At 52.0% G+C, this 17,742-nt stretch overlaps 1 protein-coding gene across 1 annotated transcript; it reads left to right on the top strand.

Moving 5' to 3' along the window:
* The first annotated feature begins 7,272 nt into the window (after nucleotides 1-7,272).
* On the top strand, nucleotides 7,273-17,031 carry doc2b (double C2-like domains, beta). Its single transcript, XM_068744200.1, has 10 exons — nucleotides 7,273-7,360; nucleotides 10,598-10,677; nucleotides 11,885-11,908; nucleotides 12,682-12,756; nucleotides 14,554-14,663; nucleotides 14,984-15,110; nucleotides 15,367-15,524; nucleotides 16,459-16,540; nucleotides 16,614-16,710; nucleotides 16,898-17,031. The coding sequence occupies exons 1-10, from the start codon at nucleotides 7,273-7,275 to the stop codon at nucleotides 17,029-17,031; spliced, it is 975 nt and encodes a 324-aa protein (XP_068600301.1).
* The last annotated feature ends 711 nt before the right edge of the window (nucleotides 17,032-17,742 follow it).

Consider the following 17,742-nt stretch of genomic DNA (forward strand, 5'->3'; position numbering starts at 1 on the left):
TAAAGGACCGTTAAGAAGCAGAACCGCTGCTCCTCAGGAGGAAGGTGAGGAGGTGGGTCAGAGATTCTCCTCCAGGGTCCGGGTTCACACGTTAAGGTCCGACGCCTCCATCAGTCACGCTCCAGAAGGAGGCGAATGATGTCTGCGCTCCTCTCAGGTCACGTCTGAGGAGGAGGGGGAGGAGCAGGAGGAGGAGGAGGAGGAGGAGGGGGAGCAGGAGGGGGAGTAGGAGGAGGAGGAGGAGAGGGAGGAGGAGGAGGAGCAGGAGGAGGAGGAGGAGGGGGAGCAGGAGGAGGAGCAGGAGGAGGAGGAGGAGGAGGAGGGGGAGGAGCAGGAGGAGGAGGAGGAGGGGGAGCAGGAGGAGGAGCAGGAGGAGGAGGAGGAGGGAGGAGGAGGAGGAGGAGGGGGAGGAGGAGCAGGAGGAGGAGGAGCAGGAGGAGGAGCAGCGTCTCGATGGATCCTAATGAACGCACCTGGATTCCTTCCTTCACCTCCTGAAAACATGCTGCGATGAAGAGGAGCAGCTCGTCTTCATCGCAGCATGAAGGGTGTCGGGAGCGTCTCCGACCTGAGGAGGTGTTTCATGGGGGGGGGGGGGGGCTCTAATGCGTGACAGCTGCAGCTTCTAACAGTTAATCCATGCAGAGCAGGAGGCGCTGCTTAGTCCGACTCTAATCCAGATCTGGACTGGGGGGGAGGAGGAGGGGGGGGGGGGGGGGCTCCGGCCTGGCAGATGTTGCTCCGTGGCCTCAGCCACTAAACCGGATATGAGAGGATCTGCTGGTCTCCCAGCGCCCCCCCCCCCCCCCCCACATGCCAGTGTTCTGGCTCCGCCCCCAGCCGCCGACCAAGATGCAGCGATAAACAAAACCACCCAAAGAGGTGGGCGGGGCAGAGGAGCCGGTCACATGATTCTCCCCCAGGAGGCCGGACACGCCCCCTTAATAACACGCGTCACGTGGTCAGGTTAGTTAGTTAGCTAGTCTCTGGATGACAGCATGCTCACAGGTGCTTCCTCAGGTTAGCTATGCTAATGTTAGCTAATGTGTTTGACCAGGTGTTCCCTCAGGATAGCTATGCTAATGTTAGCTAAGGTGTTTGACCAGGTGTTTCCTCAGGATAGCTATGCTAATGTTAGCTAAAGTGTTTGACCAGGTGTTCCCTCAGGATAGCTATGCTAATGTTAGCTAAGGTGTTTGACCAGGTGTTTCCTCAGGATAGCTATGCTAATGTTAGCTAAAGTGTTTGACCAGGTGTTCCCTCAGGATAGCTATGCTAATGTTAGCTAAGGTGTTTGACCAGGTGTTTCCTCAGGATAGCTCTGCTAATGTTAGCTAAGGTGTTTGACCAGGTGTTTCCTCAGGATAGCTCTGCTAATGTTAGCTAATGTGTTTGACCAGGTGTTTCCTCAGGATAGCTATGCTAATGTTAGCGAAAGTGTTTGACCAGGTGTTTCCTCAGGATAGCTATGCTAATGTTAGCTAAGGTGTTTGACCAGGTGTTTCCTCAGGATAGCTCTGCTAATGTTAGCTAAAGTGTTTGACCAGGTTTTGTTTTTTTAAAGTAGCACGCTTGTTCTGTAACATTATCCAGTGGCGTCTGACTCCGCCTCCGTCTGATTGCGGCGGCGCTCGATGCTCAGCTCGTCTTCGTCCTGCTGCTAATGAGACAATTAGACAAACGTCTGCCTGAGCATCATCGTATAATGATTGCTCACTCTCCTGAGGAGTCGCCAGGGACAAAGGTAATTATCACGTCAGCTCTGATTGGTCGGTCTCACCTACCATTAATGAAGACAGACAGAAAGTAAATAAATTAATGTCCGATGCAAATCACCCAGAAAGCGTTCTGGTACTGCTACTCTAGTACTCTAGTACTCTAGTACTCTATTGCTCTGGTACTCCATTACTCTGTTGCTCTAGTACTCTTTTACTCTAGCACTCTATTACTCTATTATTGTGTTTAATGGTGGCCTTCGTTGGTCAGTTACACCAATTACATCACCTGAAAACGAGGTCCAACCGTTGGTGTCTTAACACACCTCACGTGAGGTTGATGATGTCACAGCGATGATGTCACGGCGATGATGTCACACCTGCTTTCTGCTCTGAAGCTGCTTGGCTTCCTCTCTGCTGCTGTGTGAAATGGGAGGATCTCTCGGCTTCCTGTTGTTGCGCCGGCCCAGATTGGTTCTTCACGGTCCTGTGAGACTTGATCCGGTATCCACGCCCCCCCTGAGGGAGGGGCCGGCCGGCGGCGTTCCCGCTGATGCACCAGGGACATATCCCAGCAGGATTTTCTGACTCAATCTGGATTTTAATTGGAGAGGAGAGGTGCCCCCACCCCACCGAGAACAGTACTCAAACCCGATTGGACCGGTGGATCCCTGAGACATCAATTACCGGTTGTTTGTCCCGGTGTCGAGGGCCGCGGCGCTGAGGCCCTTGTGTTTTCCTGAGATAAGCCCGGGGGGGCGGGGGGGGGGGGCGGTCCCCCCTGGGACGCCACCGAGGAGGAGCGGAGACGAAAACAAATGTTCATAGGATCTAACTGGATTACCAGGATCAACGATGAGCTCAAGGTGGAAATGATCCAGAATCAGTCGACTGTTTCCCTTCAGAAGTGATCTACTGTACAGTAATCTACTCTAAAGTAATCTACTGTACAGTAATCTACTCTAAAGTAATCTACTGTGCAGTAATCTACTCTAAAGTAATCTACTGTACAGTACTGTACAGTAATCTACTGTACAGTAGATTACTTTAGAGTAGATTACTGTACCGTAATCTACTGTACAGCAATCTACTGTACAGTAATCTACTCTAAAGTAATCTACTGTGCAGTAATCTACTCTAAAGTAATCTACTGTACAGTACTGTACAGTAATCTACTGTACAGTAGATTACTGTACAGTAGATTACAGTAATCTACTCTAAAGTAATCTACTGTACAGTAATCTACTGTACCGTAATCTACTGTACAGCAATCTACTGTACAGTAATCTACTCTAAAGTAATCTACTGTGCAGTAATCTACTCTAAAGTAATCTACTGTACAGTAATCTACTCTAAAGCAATCTACTCGAAAGTAATCTACTCGAAAGTAATCCACTCGAAAGTAATCTACTCGAAAGTAATATACTGTAAAGTAACTCTATAGTCTGTATGACTTTATAGTCAGACTTTCTTCTCTGGAAATTTGTCTTAACTGATGAAAAGAAGCGGGAAACTGATCATGAAGCTAAAACAGGAAGCGGCTTCCTCTGTGGCTTCTCCTCTTTCTCCTCGGAGAGGTGCAGATGAATATTCCAGATTAATATTCCAGATGGATATTCCCAGAGCAGCAGATTGTTCTCATCAAACCTCTGACGCTAGCAGCTAACACGTTAGCCTGCTGCAGTAGCGGCAATCCCAACAGAACACGGACCCACAAAGGAAACAGAACTTCACAGAAGGACCAAGTCTCTGAACAGCGACGTAAGACGACTCCTTAAAGCTCACACAGGGGACAGACGTCCCCAGGAGACGTCTCGGATCGATTTTAGGACAATTGTTCCGCCTTGTTTTAAGCTAAAACCGTCAGTGCCCTCTAAGCTAAAAGTGTTGGCATGCTTTTAAACTGGTCCCTTTTTCTTCGGGTGTTTCACGCTGTTGTACTGTGACGCTCTGGAGACGACGAATGACCTTCCCTGACCTCCCCCCCCCCCCCCCCCCACCCGTCAGGAGGACGGTTCCTTTCTGTCCTCCCATCTGTTCAGACCCATTTCCAGACCGTTCTATAAAAGCGTTCTGCTTGGATCCACTTGGAACCGTCCCCTGAGCCTGGTGTGATGACACTGAGTGGACCGGTTCTGTTGTGGTTCTGTTGTGGTTCTGTGGCGGTACTGTGGCGGTACTGCGGGCCCAGATTGTCACATTTTGGGTTGTTATTACCGGTGCGGTCTCTTCTGAGCTCCTGGTCCATCACATGCTAACGGCTCTGCCTTCATCCCGCTAAGTACTTTACGTAATGATAATTCCAGCTATTACTCTGATCCATCGGGCGTGTGCGGCGGGCGTGTCACGGCGTGTGTGTCTAATATGGCAGCAGCTGAAAGGCTTCGGTTTCTCCGTGTTTCTTGACGCGGTCCTTCATCTCAGCGAGGAGTTAGCGTCTCTTGATTTAGCTTAGCTCGTGATTTAGCTTAGCTCTGGTGACCAGTTCCAACACGTTGGGATGCATTCTGGGAGCGGAGGAGGAATAATAATCACTGAGAGAGACCTCCTTCGGTGTCTCCTCCTCGCCTCCCTGAGATGTTGACTCCTCCTCCCACAGGTGTGTGATCACACACAAACGAGGAAGAGAGGGAGGCGACGGAGGCGTATCCTCTTGGGGGCGGGGTTTGCTGCTCCTCGAACCGTTAAATGCGTGTTTAGTATTCGAGCCGACAAGTTTTTATCCAAGTATCCTCACAGATGAGCTGAAATAAAGATTCAGGACTCGTCTCCTCGGCAACGGGAGCAGAACCCGACTCGGATTCCCCAGGAAGGACAGAACACGTCCATTCTGACATGGACTCAGAATTAGCATTGACGGGCTAACGTTAGCTTAGCTGCATTCAAGGAGGTCATTACCGAGCTACACCTGGTACCGAGGTACACCGGTACCGAGCTACACCTGGTACCGAGCCACACCTGGTACCGATCGGGGGCGTGTGACCTGCAGATGACCTCCTTTCAGACGTAAACAAGGAGCTGGTTGTGAGTTAACGGTAACGTTAACGTCCTGTGAGACGGGACCGGGACCGGACCTTCTCTCCTGGACCCCATTTAGCTGCAAAGGGGGGCCGGTCTGAGAGGAACCCGGTAGGACGGGGTCTAGGGGCGGTGAAAGACTCCCGGGTCTGCATTCTGATGGCCCCGCCCCCTGTGACCTTTGACGTTTTGTCCGGCTCGGGGGATTGTGGGTAAAAGCCTTGCATGAAACGCTCCGATCGGATCAAACTGGGATCGTCAATAGAACGTTTGTTTACATTATGAGAACGATCAGTTTTATTCTAGCTAATCGGTAGGTTGTCTAGTTGGTCGGTTGCCGTGGTTACGGGGCATCCTTTAACGCCGTGTCGGATTCTTCATGTGACAGACGTGTAGATCCGGCGCCGCTACATGCTTGCAGCGGATTTATTGATCTCCTGGTCGGATGGGTCCGAACGGAACCTGATCCGACTTCCTGTTGTTGTTTACTCGACAGTCGGGTCACAGTTCACGGTCGATGAGCCCGACTGGGTGGGGTTCAAGCAGAGACGCGTTTCACAGCCAATCGGCTCTCAGGCCGCGTCTGTTTGGCATTTTGGGCTTTTTTTGAGGAGGAAGAGGAGGGAGAGGAAGAGGAGGAAGAGGAGGCAGCGAGGTCCTCGGCTGGGTGTCGTGTTTCCTTCCGCCGTCCGTAAATCCGACCATAAACTAATATGTATGGCGGCGTGTGGAGGAAGCTGTTGCCGTGGTAACACAAACCGCTGGGGTGGCGATGAACCCCTGACTCTTCGTCCGGTCATGTGACTCCCAGCGACCAATGGGAAGCGATTGGTCGGTCTTTGAGACATTTATTCTTCGTCCAGAGTCCGGTCGGATGAATGACGGACTCGTCTTCATCCCTCCTGGTCCATGCTACATGCTACATGTTTCCGACTGTGACCCAAACCTGACAGATGAACTCGTCTGCTGGTTGTCATAGCAACAGGTCTCTGCTGCTCCTCCTCTTCCTCGTCTCTGGATCCAGATCAGCCCACGGGTCGGAGAGCCGAACCCCCCCGGTTTAAAGACAGGAGGAGACGTTTGTTTCCTCAGGATGGACTGGAAGGAGTCTCCTCCCTCCCCCTCCTCCTCCCCCTCCTCCTCCCCCTCCTCCTCCCCCTCCTCCTCCCCCCTCCTCCCCCTCCTCCTCCCTCCAGTGTAGTTAAAGTAGCAGGTTGTGGTTCCATCATTCTTGCTTGTTGACAGTCAGAAATTGCAGTTGTTGTTTTTAATGTTGTTTGTTGTTGTTTTCGCTGCTGCTGTTGTTGTTGTTTTTAATGTTGTTGTTTTCGCTGCTGTTGTTGTTTTTAATGTTGTTGTTGTTGTTTTTAATGTTGTTGTTGTTTTTGCTGCTGTTGTTGTTTTTGTTGTTGTTGTCGCTGTTGTTGAGTAAACATTCTTTCCCCGGATCACGCCGCTCCTTTCGCCGCTCTTCTCCCGGTGGGAACTCTCTCGAGCCTGAACGGATGAGCTGCCGTTGAGCCGCCGTTGAGCCGCCGTCGGATGCTGAGGTGAAGTGAACGACTGCAAACCGGAAAAGACGGAGTTCCGTTCCGTTCCGGATGGGATCAAATCCAATCACTTTGAGAATAAAGCGGGTCGAGGGCCAATCAGACGATCGGATGGCTTTTCCATGCATGAATTGATCCTGAAGGTCACACTGCGGCGAGGCGACTTCAGCCGGACGGCTCGACCAATGAAAACAGACCGTTTTACATTTCCCAGCGGCGGCCGTGAGGAGGGAAGGGCCAGTCTCCATCTCGCGTTGACTTCCCAGCTCGCCGCGGCGTCCGCGGGAAGCCGGTGTCCCTCGGAGGGGGGCCGTCCCGTCTGAGGGGGGCCGGTCCCGTCTGAGGGGGCCCCGTCCCGTCTGAGGGGGCCTGTCGTTGCATCCTGTCATTGATTTACCCACAGCTGTTCTTGGCCCTGCCCGGACCAGGAAGTGTTTCATCAGTGTCTCCTGATTGGTCGGTTTCGTCGGATTGCTCGCTGGTTGGTTGGGTCGTGTGAGGTTTTGTTTGTGTTTGTTTGTTTGTAAACAACCCATCGGTCCCTTTCATGTGTATTTCTTTACTTCTGTTGGGTGTTGCGCCGAAGTGGCGTTGCTATAGCGACCGTCAGGCAGGTCTGATGTCTGCTGGAGACGTCTGCGTCTCGGACGGTTCTGCAGACTTTGTCCCGTGTCTTCCGTGTCGGTGCGGATCCATTGACCCGGTCCGAATGGACGCCATGATGTCACATCCTGCTGCAGGGACTCCATCTTTTATTCTTCGTGTTTTTTCTCAACAAACAGGAAACGGCAGCGAGAAATGAAGGATCCTCGATGGGCGCTGTTGTGTCTGACGGGGGGCTCTGTTGGATCTGATCTTTATTTATCCGTCCGCTTACAGTCCGTCGTGTGGGACGGTTTGGCGGACGGCGCTCGGCTTGGAATCCTTCCTGTTTGTGGTGGGAGGAGCCTCTGCCTGGGAGAGACGGCGTGTTTCCCGAGTGAGGGAGGATGAGTGGAAGCGATGAAGGCTTCCAGGCTTGGGACCGCGTGTCTGACGCGTCGGAGGCGGGGCTGATGCTCGCTGGGAAAATGTCAGGTGACATTTGGTATTTCTTGTCGGGGCGCTCAGGTAAACAGAAACGGGTAAAGATCACCGCTGCCCCGACGCCTGGTCCGGCGCGTCGGCGGTTGGTTGTAGGTCGCAGCCCAGCTGGGATCTAAAGTTTCACCCCGTTAACACGTTTGTGTTCAGGTTTAACTGACCTGCTAGCATTTAGCACTGAAAGCTGTTTAAAGACGTTCTGGATCGGATCCGGATCGGATTCTGGATCGGATCCGGATCGGATGTTCATCCAGAACCGACAGCTGATCGCCACCTGCCGTAGACGGGAAGGTTGGCCTCAGGTGAACTGATAGAAACCCTCGGAACGTGACTGTTACCATGGAGACCGGAGGGACGCAGAGAAGAACCCTCCGTCCGCGTCCTGGACTCCAGCGAGCCGTAGATCATTCAGCCGACCGCAAACAGCCGCAGAGCGTCGCTAATACGATTGATCCCAGCCACACGTAAACCGCCTGGATATTAGATCAATGTGGAAAACCGTCGGACGGGAATACGGAATCATCTGCTCGTCCGGGTCCTAGCAACCAACGAGATTAGCCCGTCTGTTTCTCAGTGGTTTGGACGAGCAGATGCTGTAATCACATCACGGAGACACAACGCATCAGATAAACACACAGACACACAGAAAAACACACAAACCAACAGAAAAACACACAAACACACAGAAAAACACACAAACACACAGAAAAACACACACACACACAGAAAAACACACAAACCAACAGAAAAACACACACACACACAGAAAAACACACAAACCAACAGAAAAACACACAAACACACAGAAAAACACACAAACACACAGAAAAACACACTCACACGAAAAACACACAAACCAACAGAAAAACACACAAACCAACAGAAAAACACACAAACACACAGAAAAACACACAAACACACAGAAAAACACACAAACACACAGAAAAACACACAAACCAACAGAAAAACACACAAACCAACAGAAAAACACACTCACACACAGAAAAACACACTCACACACAGAAAAACACAGAAAAACACACAAACCAACAGAAAAACACACAAAAACACACAAACCATCAGATAAACACACAAACCAACAGAAAAACACACAAACACAGAAAAACACACAAACCAACAGAAAAACACACAGAAAAACACACAAACCAACAGAAAAACACACAAACCATCAGATAAACACACAAACCAACAGAAAAACACACACACACAGAAAAACACACACACACAGAAAAACACACAACAACAGAAAAACACAGAAAAACACACAAACCAACAGAAAAACACACAAAACAACAGAAAAACACACAAACCAACAGAAAAACGCACAAACCATCAGATAAACGCACAAACCATCAGATAAACACACAGACCATCATATAAACACACAGACCATCATATAAACACACAAACCGTCAGAAAAACACACAAAAACACACAAACCATCAGAAAAACACACAAACCGTCAGAAAAACACACAAACCATCAGATAAACACACAAACCGTCAGAAAAACACACAAAAACACAGAAAAACACACAAACCAACAGAAAAACACACAAACCATCAGAAAAACACACAAACCATCAGATAAACACACAAACCAACGGAAAAACACACACACACAGAAAAACACAGAAAAACACGCAAACCAACAGAAAAACACACGAACAGATAAACACACAAAAACACAGAATTTTTTTTTCTGCTAAATGTATTAGCATTTAGCAGCCTTTGTGCTCAAACATAGACGTTGCTGAGTAGAGACCTGTGTGTGAACGAGGCTGGTTAGCTTTGCGTTAGCATGCCGCTGTTTTGAGTTAAAGGTGATCCGACTCGGGTTTGTGCTGATGGTAGGCCGCGCGCTCAGGAACGAGTCTTTCCTGCGTCTCAATTGACCCAGCAGATCTTTCATTTATATTTAAAGGAGTACCAGTACGCTAACTAGTACTAGTATCTAGTCCTCGTAGCACTGCAGCAAATCTAAAACGGTCTCTTTGTGTAGTTCTACTTTTACTTTGCGTTCTGTTGGGTTTTAAAGCTTCAATTAAAGGTGACTTTTATGCTCGCCGTGAATCCGTTAAATGAGAAACCGGCTAATTCAGCAGCAGCTTTACGGAGCAGATCCCCCTGAAATGAGCCCGACGCATCTTTAGCTCTGTTTTTAGACCGGCTTCAGAAAGGGACAGAAAGGGAATCTGATTGGTCAGAGAAGCTCGATGATGTCACCGACGGTTCTTCTTATAACAACTGGATCCGAGCCGCTGGTCAGCCTCCGCGCTCGGACTTTGGACGCCCCCGAGGAGGTGCTAAAAGCGGACGCGGTGTAGGAACGCGCTGCGTTCACAAATAGAAGCGTGTGAATGGGTGAGGCGCCTCTTCTTTCAAGTTTAACCCTTCCTATCCTGAAAGCGCTGAGAGAACAAAGGATGACCATTTCTGTCCTGAAGAACTCCGGAGTCGTTTCCGTGTTCGGCCCCGGAGTTTCATTTATCCAGAACATTTTAAACTTCTCAAGCAGTTAGCTGTGCTTAGCATTATGCTAACATGCTAAAGTCAGTCCTGGTTCTGATTGGTCACAGCGATTCACTGGCATGTTTGCACACATTTATTTAAATGAGGACGTCCCCCTGTTTCCATGGTGACGTGTCCAGAGAGCTAGGAGATTGATGGACGTCCTGAAAGAGCAGTCGGGAGAACGTTGCTATGGAGACGCTCTGACAACAGATTCCATGTCAGTCAGAACTCAACACGCGATCTCCATCGCTGCCTTTCGTCCGTCTCTCGTGGGAGCGCACCGTGTTTCCGTTGTCTCTTGTGGCGTCCGTTCCGTCCTCCTTCCTGATTGATGTTGGCGTGCAGCCTGATGGACGGCTGATGTGACGGTTCAATTACGCCTGGAGCTTCCTGTCCATCAGCCGGCATCGGGTTACAACAGGCATGGGAGTCATCATCAAGCTGCTTCAGACAGCGTTTAGCGTAGCGGCGACGAGACCGTCCGTCCGTCCGTCCATCCGTCCGTCCAACAAGCACAAGCTCCCGCTCCGGTTCTCGTTCATTTCCTGTTTCCTACTCCCTTCCTCGTAGACCGATGACTGTTTTGCTGTTAACCTTGAGACTTCCTGTTTGACGGGCGGCTTTTTGTTTCTAATGTCGGCGGCCGTTAAGACTTTGTCTCCTGACTCTGTCCTCTGTCCTTTTCTTGTCTCCGCAGCCACTCTGGGGACGTTGGACTTCAGTTTGCTTTACGACCAGGAGAACAATGCGCTGCACTGCACCATCAACAAAGCCAAGGTGAGCGGCCATGACGGCGCTAATTAGCAGCGGCTAACGAAAGCGTTAATCCGAACGGTCAATTTAAATAGTTATATAATACGTAAACGGAGACGAGCAGTCAACAAGACGGGACCTGAACCCGCCAGAACCCGAGACAAGAGCAGGACGTGGCGTTCCGGAGCGACGGCCACTTCCTGCTTTGTGATGAGACCGGTGGGGGTTTAGCTCTGGGTGAATGCGCATTGCCCGTGGGTCCGGGACTCCAAGCGGGAGTTAGCATTGCTGCTTTAGCGCTCCTTAGTGGCTAACGCTAGTTGTGCACTTAAAAGGCTAAATATGAAACATGAAATAAACCGTTTTGGGTTTGGACTGGAGGTCGTCCTGTGATGAAGGGCTGCTTCTGTGGTCTTTGTCAGCGGCTATCTGTTTGTCTGGGGGGGGGCGCCGGGCCCCCGGGATTTATGGAGGTTATTATCCGTGCTGCTCCGCCTCCGATCCGGCCGACCGGAGCCGCGGCGGGCCTCCAGGTCTGGAGGAGCCGGCGGTTCAGCTCTGAAATAAATCCCAATCCCGCGGCGATCCGACCAGAAGGGATCCTGGAAGGAGGAGGTTTCATCTGTGAACCGGGGGATTAGCGCCTCCCTGTGGCGCCGGCGGGAGGCGATGGAGCCGACAGAGGAGGAGGTGCAACGGATAAACGCCATGATGGCCTCTCTCCTTCCTCATCCTCACCTTCATCAGATTGTACGTGAACTCAAAGCGACCTCCAGGCTGAGAGCTGGACACGCCCAGGACTGGTGGATTGTGTTGTCAATAAAGTGTGATTGAACGTGGATATATGTCACCTATGTCATAAAAGTAGCGGTCCTGACATAAGTCCCTGTGGAACGCCCTTCTCAGACACGCCCCCCCCTCCCCTGTCCTTTTGAGCTTTCCTTTTATGTATTGAATCTGTAGACCCTCCTCTTCCTCATCCTTCCTCTCGTGACCCACATTTATCTTTTATTTTTGCATGTCCGTTTGATATTAACACATTAGATGTTTGTCTTTCTTTTCTCCTCTTCCCTCTCTCTCCTCTGCCCTCTCTCTTCTCCCTCTCTCTCTCCTCTTCCTCCATCTCTCTCCTCCTCTGCCCTCTCTTCTCCCTTTCTCCTCCTCCCTCTCTCTCTCCTCCTCCTCCCTCTCTCGTTTTCTCTCCTTGTTGCTTTGCGATCGCTGGAAACAGCTTCCAGTTCCCAGATACAAGAAGGTAAGCCCTAGTGATGAGTTCAAGTCCCAGTCGGTCCTGATCCAGTGACCCTGATGGGAGCCATCACTGACCCGGGGACGCCCCCCCCCTTGCTGTGTTTGCTCTCCTGATCAATAAGACGAATATGCCTCTGATTTTGCCCCGTGACCTGAGCCCCGCCTCCGATTGGTCAGGTGCTAACGCGTCGGTGGCGTCCGGCCCACAGCCGTTCTCGTTTCACCAGAACAACTCTTCTTAGCGTTAGCTGCTAGCTGCTAGGTTCTAAACCGCAGCCCCCCCCCGGAGCTGCTGCTCTTCATCTCGGTTAATGATGGATGTCCCCCCCCCCCCCCCCCCCTCGGTAATTATGATCAGGCGAGTATTCACGGCGCAATCAGCAGGGCGCTTCAGGTGTGATGACATCATCCCGTCCAATCAGTGGCAGGAAACCGCTTCAGGTGTTTCAGAGACGTGCGTTCAGGCTGCTGCAACAGCAAGGGTCAAAGGTCACGGCTCGGCCCGCCTCCAGCTGGGTTTACTGCTCCTCCCAGGAGGAGGTTCTGACCCACGAGGCACCGTCCAGGAGGACCGAGTGATGAGACCGACGATCGATTGATCTCTTCCTGATCGGCTGTTTAATGTCGTTTTGATTGGGCAGCTGACGGTACACGATCCGGTTCTGGTTCTGATTCCATTAAAGAAGTGATCTGTGTGTGTGTAGGTGTGCTATTGATTGACCTTCAGGGCTATTGATTGACCTTCGGGGCTATTGATCGGTCTGGTTTCGTTGACAGGGCCTCAAGCCGATGGACTACAACGGGCTCTCGGACCCTTACGTCAAGTTGCACCTTCTCCCAGGAGCCAGCAAGGTGAGTCTGTGACGCGGTTTCACTTCCTGTGTCTGACTGTGGGTCGCCCGTCAGCGTCTTCACCGCGGCGCGTCTTCACCGCGGCGCGTCTTCATCACGGCGCGTCTTCATCACGGCGCGTCTTCATCACGCCGCTTTGATTCTTAGGAAGTTGTAGATGGATGCAAGAATTATTCTTTGCCCGGGGGGGGGGCGTGTCAGCTGGCACTACACGGACTTGAACCTCGCTATACAGGCACTAGTTAGCACAGCATGCTATCCATTAGCACTAATTAGCGTAACATGCTATCACAGATTGAACAGATCAATAACTTGTCTCACGGGTCAGCCAAGATTACGTTTATGATGGCAGCATGTTATTTAGCTTAACGCGTTGCTAGCTAGCATGTTGTTGGTGGGCGTGCGCTAACGGCAGCGTGCTAGCTAGCATGTTGTTGGTGGGCGTGTGCTAACGGCGGCGTGCTAGCTAGCATGTTGTTGGTGGGCGTGTGCTAACGGCGGCGTGCTAGCTAGCATGTTGTTGGTGGGCGTGCGCTAACGGCGGCGTGCTAGCTAGCATGTTGTTGGTGGGCGTGCGCTAACGGCGGCGTGCTAGCTAGCATGTTGTTGGTGGGCGTGCGCTAACGGCGGCGTGCTAGCTAGCATGTTGTTGGTGGGCGTGCGCTAACGGCAGCGTGCTAGCTAGCATGTTGTTGGTGGGCGTGCGCTAACGGCGGCGTGCTTTCATCGTGTTTATTTACGCTCTGGGAGTCTGACAGGAATAAATTAGCGACTCTGTGTGTTTAAAAGTGAAGTGATTGCTCCGAACGCGCTGATTAGCATGATAGCGTGTAATTAGCCATCGGAGAGTGGGAGCGCTGCAATGGAGCCATCATCATCATCATCATCATGGAACACACGGAACGGCTCTTTACGGTCTTCATCCAATCGCTGGGGGTCCAGTTCCCGCTCCAGTTCCGGGTCCAGTTCCGGGTCCAGTTCCCGGTCTGGTCCCGGTCCAGTTCCCGGTCCGGTCCCGGTCTGGTCCCGGGTCCAGTTCCCGGTCCAGTTCCCGCTCCAGTTCCGGGTCCAGTTCCCGGTCTGGTCCCGGTCCAGTTCCCGCTCCAGTTCCGGGTCCAGTTCCCGGTCCGGTCCCGGTCCAGTTCCGGGTCCAGTTCCCGGTCTGGTCCCGGTCCGGTCCCGGTCCAGTTCCAGGTCCAGTTCCCGGTCCGGTCCCGGTCTGGTCCCGGGTCCAGTTCCCGGTCCGGTCCCGCCCGATGAAACGCCGCCGGGCGTCTGTGAGATCGATCCTCACGTTCTGCTCGCTGAACAGGAATGATTCCGTTTGTCCCGGCCGGTCAATCGATGACGTCGTCACGGTGACCGACTGGGTTTCAGTGTTTCGTTGCAGGGCTTGTTTCCACGGCGACGCCTCTGTTGAGTCATTTTAAATGAAATTCCTTTGAAGCCGGGCTCAATGACGAAACGCTGCAATAATGGCGTCGATGGGAAGCGTCGGCGGCTGAGCTGACCTGTGATTGGTCGTTGGTCTTTCCCCGACCCCCCCGCGGCGTCTCGACTTCTTTTGGCGTTTCAAAATGTACGATTCAGCCCAGAAGCTTTTCTGCTTGTTGCCGTTCTGCCAAAAATCCGCTTCATAAAAGCCGAGCAGGAAGTGCGGCGGTGACATCATCACGGAGCGACGTCCTCGTTCTCCGGGTTGCTTCCGTCTAAGCGGAGAACAGGAACGGCCTCCGGGTTGAATGGAACCTTATTGGTCGGTCAGGTTGTCTGAACCCGCCTCCATTTGACTTTCAGGCCAATAAGCTCCGAACCAAGACGCTGCACAACACGCTGAACCCCGTGTGGAGCGAGACCCTGACCTACTACGGCATCACGGACGAGGACATGGTCCGGAAAACCCTCAGGTGAGAGGGGGGAGGAGAGGGAGGGAGAGGGAGAGAGAGGGAGAGAGAGAGGGAGAGCGAGCGAGAGCAAGAGGGGGAGAGAGAAAGAGAGGGAGAGAGAGGGAGAGGGAGGGGGGGAGATCAAGTATGAAAGTCTCCTCATGGATGATGTTTTGATCGTATGACGAGTAGAAAAAACAAAACTCCGCCCTGAAGACGTCCCCATGGCAACACCGCTCTGATTGCTTTTGTTTGGCGGTTGCGACCGGCTGCTCGTCCTCCGTCCGTCTCCCTGTGATGGAGGCCGACCCGATTAAAGGTTCTGATCCGTCTCTCCTCAGGATCTCCGTGTGTGACGAGGATAAGTTCCGCCACAACGAGTTCATCGGAGAAACGAGGATCCCGCTGAAGAAGCTGAAGCCCAACCAACCGAAGAGCTTCAACAACTGCCTGGAGAAGCAGCTTCCTGTGAGTGCCGTCGGGTTCTACTGGGTTCTGGTGGGTTCTACTGGGTTCTGGTGCTCGCCTCTGGACTCATTTTTTATTCATCTTAAACTTTAAATAACTTTTTTGACGCCACACAAACGGATGTTTGTCGGTAGCGTGCTAAACAGCTAGCCTGTCTTGTAGTACCACTTTGTCCCGCTAGAGGGACACAAAGTGATTTCAGCCCGTTTATTGTGTTCACACCGCCCAGGCTTTAGTCTCACCTTTACCTGCACAGGTGAACAAGACGGAGGAGAAGTCGCTGGAGGAGCGGGGGCGCATCATGATCTCCCTGAGGTACAACACCCAGAGGTCCAGCCTGGTCGTGGGGATCATTCGCTGCGCTCACCTCGCCGCCATGGACGCCAACGGCTTCTCCGACCCCTACGTGAAAACGTCAGTGCGCCGGGCGTTTGTCCCTTTCTGCTTGCCGTAGCCGGAATGACCCGCGACGGTTTGTCTGTTTGCGCCGGACGGATCTGGATGAACGTTTCAGGAACGATCCAGAAGAGATCCAGGATCGCTTTGAGATGTTTAACATCGCTACAAAATGTGTTTCTCTGTTGATTATTGACCGATGTTTATTTGACACAGTTGTGTAGGGTGGGGGGGGGGGGGGGGTCTCCATCTGACCACAGAATGTCATCTGGATCGGATCCGGACTGCAGAGACTGTCGCAAAAAAACCCAAAACAACGTATCTTGTAAACTAGAAAATCACTCTGAGAGCTCAGACCTCCCCCAAGCAGCTCGTTCCCCCCCGTCACCATGGTGATCTGGATTTGTTCTGGTATCTTTAAACACCAACGATTACCTTTACCTGCATGCAGCACGAGTCCTCCTCCTCATCATCACGCTGTTGCTGTTGGATGGACGAGGTTTGGCGCCGCGGTCCAATTTATCATTCGGGAACAATTCCCAACGAGAACAAAGGAGGAGACGGGCCGGAGCGAAGAGCTCCAAGGGCGTCAGCACGGTCCAACGCTTCTGATAGCCATGCTAGTAGCAGCGCTAATGCTAATCGTAGTACACCAGAACCTGGAGGTGGCTCCGCCTCATCACAGGACAATAATTAGGGTCTCTGTAACGTCCTCATCAACGCTGCGCTGCTTACCCCCCCCGTTACCCACGAAGTGTGTTACTCCCCCCCCCCCCCCCCCCCCCCCTCCTCCTTGTATTCCAGCTTCTCTGCTGTCTCATCCTCTTCCTCCAGTGTTCCACAGTGAAGATGAAGGACTAGCTGACTGGGTCGGTTCCGGTCTGTGGACCGGTACCACAGCGCCCTCTAGAGGACGGACAGAGTGTAATAACGGTCGTCTGCTCTCCTGCAGCTATCTGAAGCCGGACGAGAACAAAAAGTCAAAGCACAAGACGGCCGTGAAGAAGAAGACGCTGAACCCCGAGTTCAACGAGGTGAAGCCGCGAACCCTCCGGGGCCGTTGGCTCCGCCCCCAGCGCTCACACCCGGCTGTCCCCTTTTTTCTAGGAATTCTGTTACGACATAAAATACGCAGACCTCACCAAAAAGACGCTGGAGGTGACCGTGTGGGATTACGACATCGGAAAATCCAACGACTTCATCGGTAAGAGCCGGAGAACATCAAAGGACAAACGGTTTGAGGACAAAACGGGGATGCCGGTTTCATCCCGGAGGGGGGGGGGGCTTTGTGCTGTTGCTAGGACACCGTGATCAGCTGTTGTCCTTTTCACTCTTCCATAATGCGGATGTCCCCTCGCTCTGTCTCACGCTGTCCCCTCGTCTCCTTTCAGGTGGTGTTTCTCTGGGGATCAATGCAAACGGCGAGCGTCTCAAACACTGGTTTGACTGCCTCAAAAACAAGGACAAGAAAATCGAGCGCTGGCACACTTTGACCAATGAATTACCCGGTTCATTAACTGACTGATGCCCCCCCCACCTGGACCTGATTGGACTCCTGCTTTTATTTCTATTCATCCCACCTTAAATCCCTCGTGTACGACGTCGAGGTCACCCAACAGAATCAATTAGGACGTTTATTCTTATTCTTTATGAGGAAGGGTTTCCTGTTCCCTGACATGTCTTCCCGTAGGTGGAGCTACCCAACCATCCCTTCCAAAGGAGTGGATCTGATACGACACAGTTTGTTCTGGAATCAGTAACATCGACCTTTAAAGATCAAGACAGGAACCTCCTTCAAAGGCGTCTCACGGAACCCGTGGTTCATCCCACAAACAATCTCCAACTGCCGATAGTTTCTTTTTGAAATAAGAAACTCTTCCTGCGTGATATGAGGACGGATCTGAATCTGAAGACTGGCCTCAGTCTTGGGTCCTGTTTACACGGCAACGGCTTTCCTTTGTGGTTTTAAAAAGTCCTGCAACGTGCACGGCAGGCCAGTAGATGGCGTAACTTTTCAAATCAACACCACAGAAGGACCATTAAAAAAAACCTCACCAGTGACTTTGGCCCCGGAACAGAAGTGGGCTTGTCTAGTTTAAAAGTTCAAAGCAAGATGTCGTTGTCATGGAAATGAATGTCCTTTTGTTGGACCCTTGGGGCGAGGACCCCAAACCTCCAGATGCAACTTGGGAGCAGGTCTGGGGGCTCCGTTTGGAGATGCCAGGGTCAAATCTCC

The sequence above is a fragment of the Brachionichthys hirsutus genome, chromosome 10, assembly GCF_040956055.1.
Source record: "Brachionichthys hirsutus isolate HB-005 chromosome 10, CSIRO-AGI_Bhir_v1, whole genome shotgun sequence".
NCBI classification, from domain to species: domain Eukaryota; kingdom Metazoa; phylum Chordata; class Actinopteri; order Lophiiformes; family Brachionichthyidae; genus Brachionichthys; species Brachionichthys hirsutus.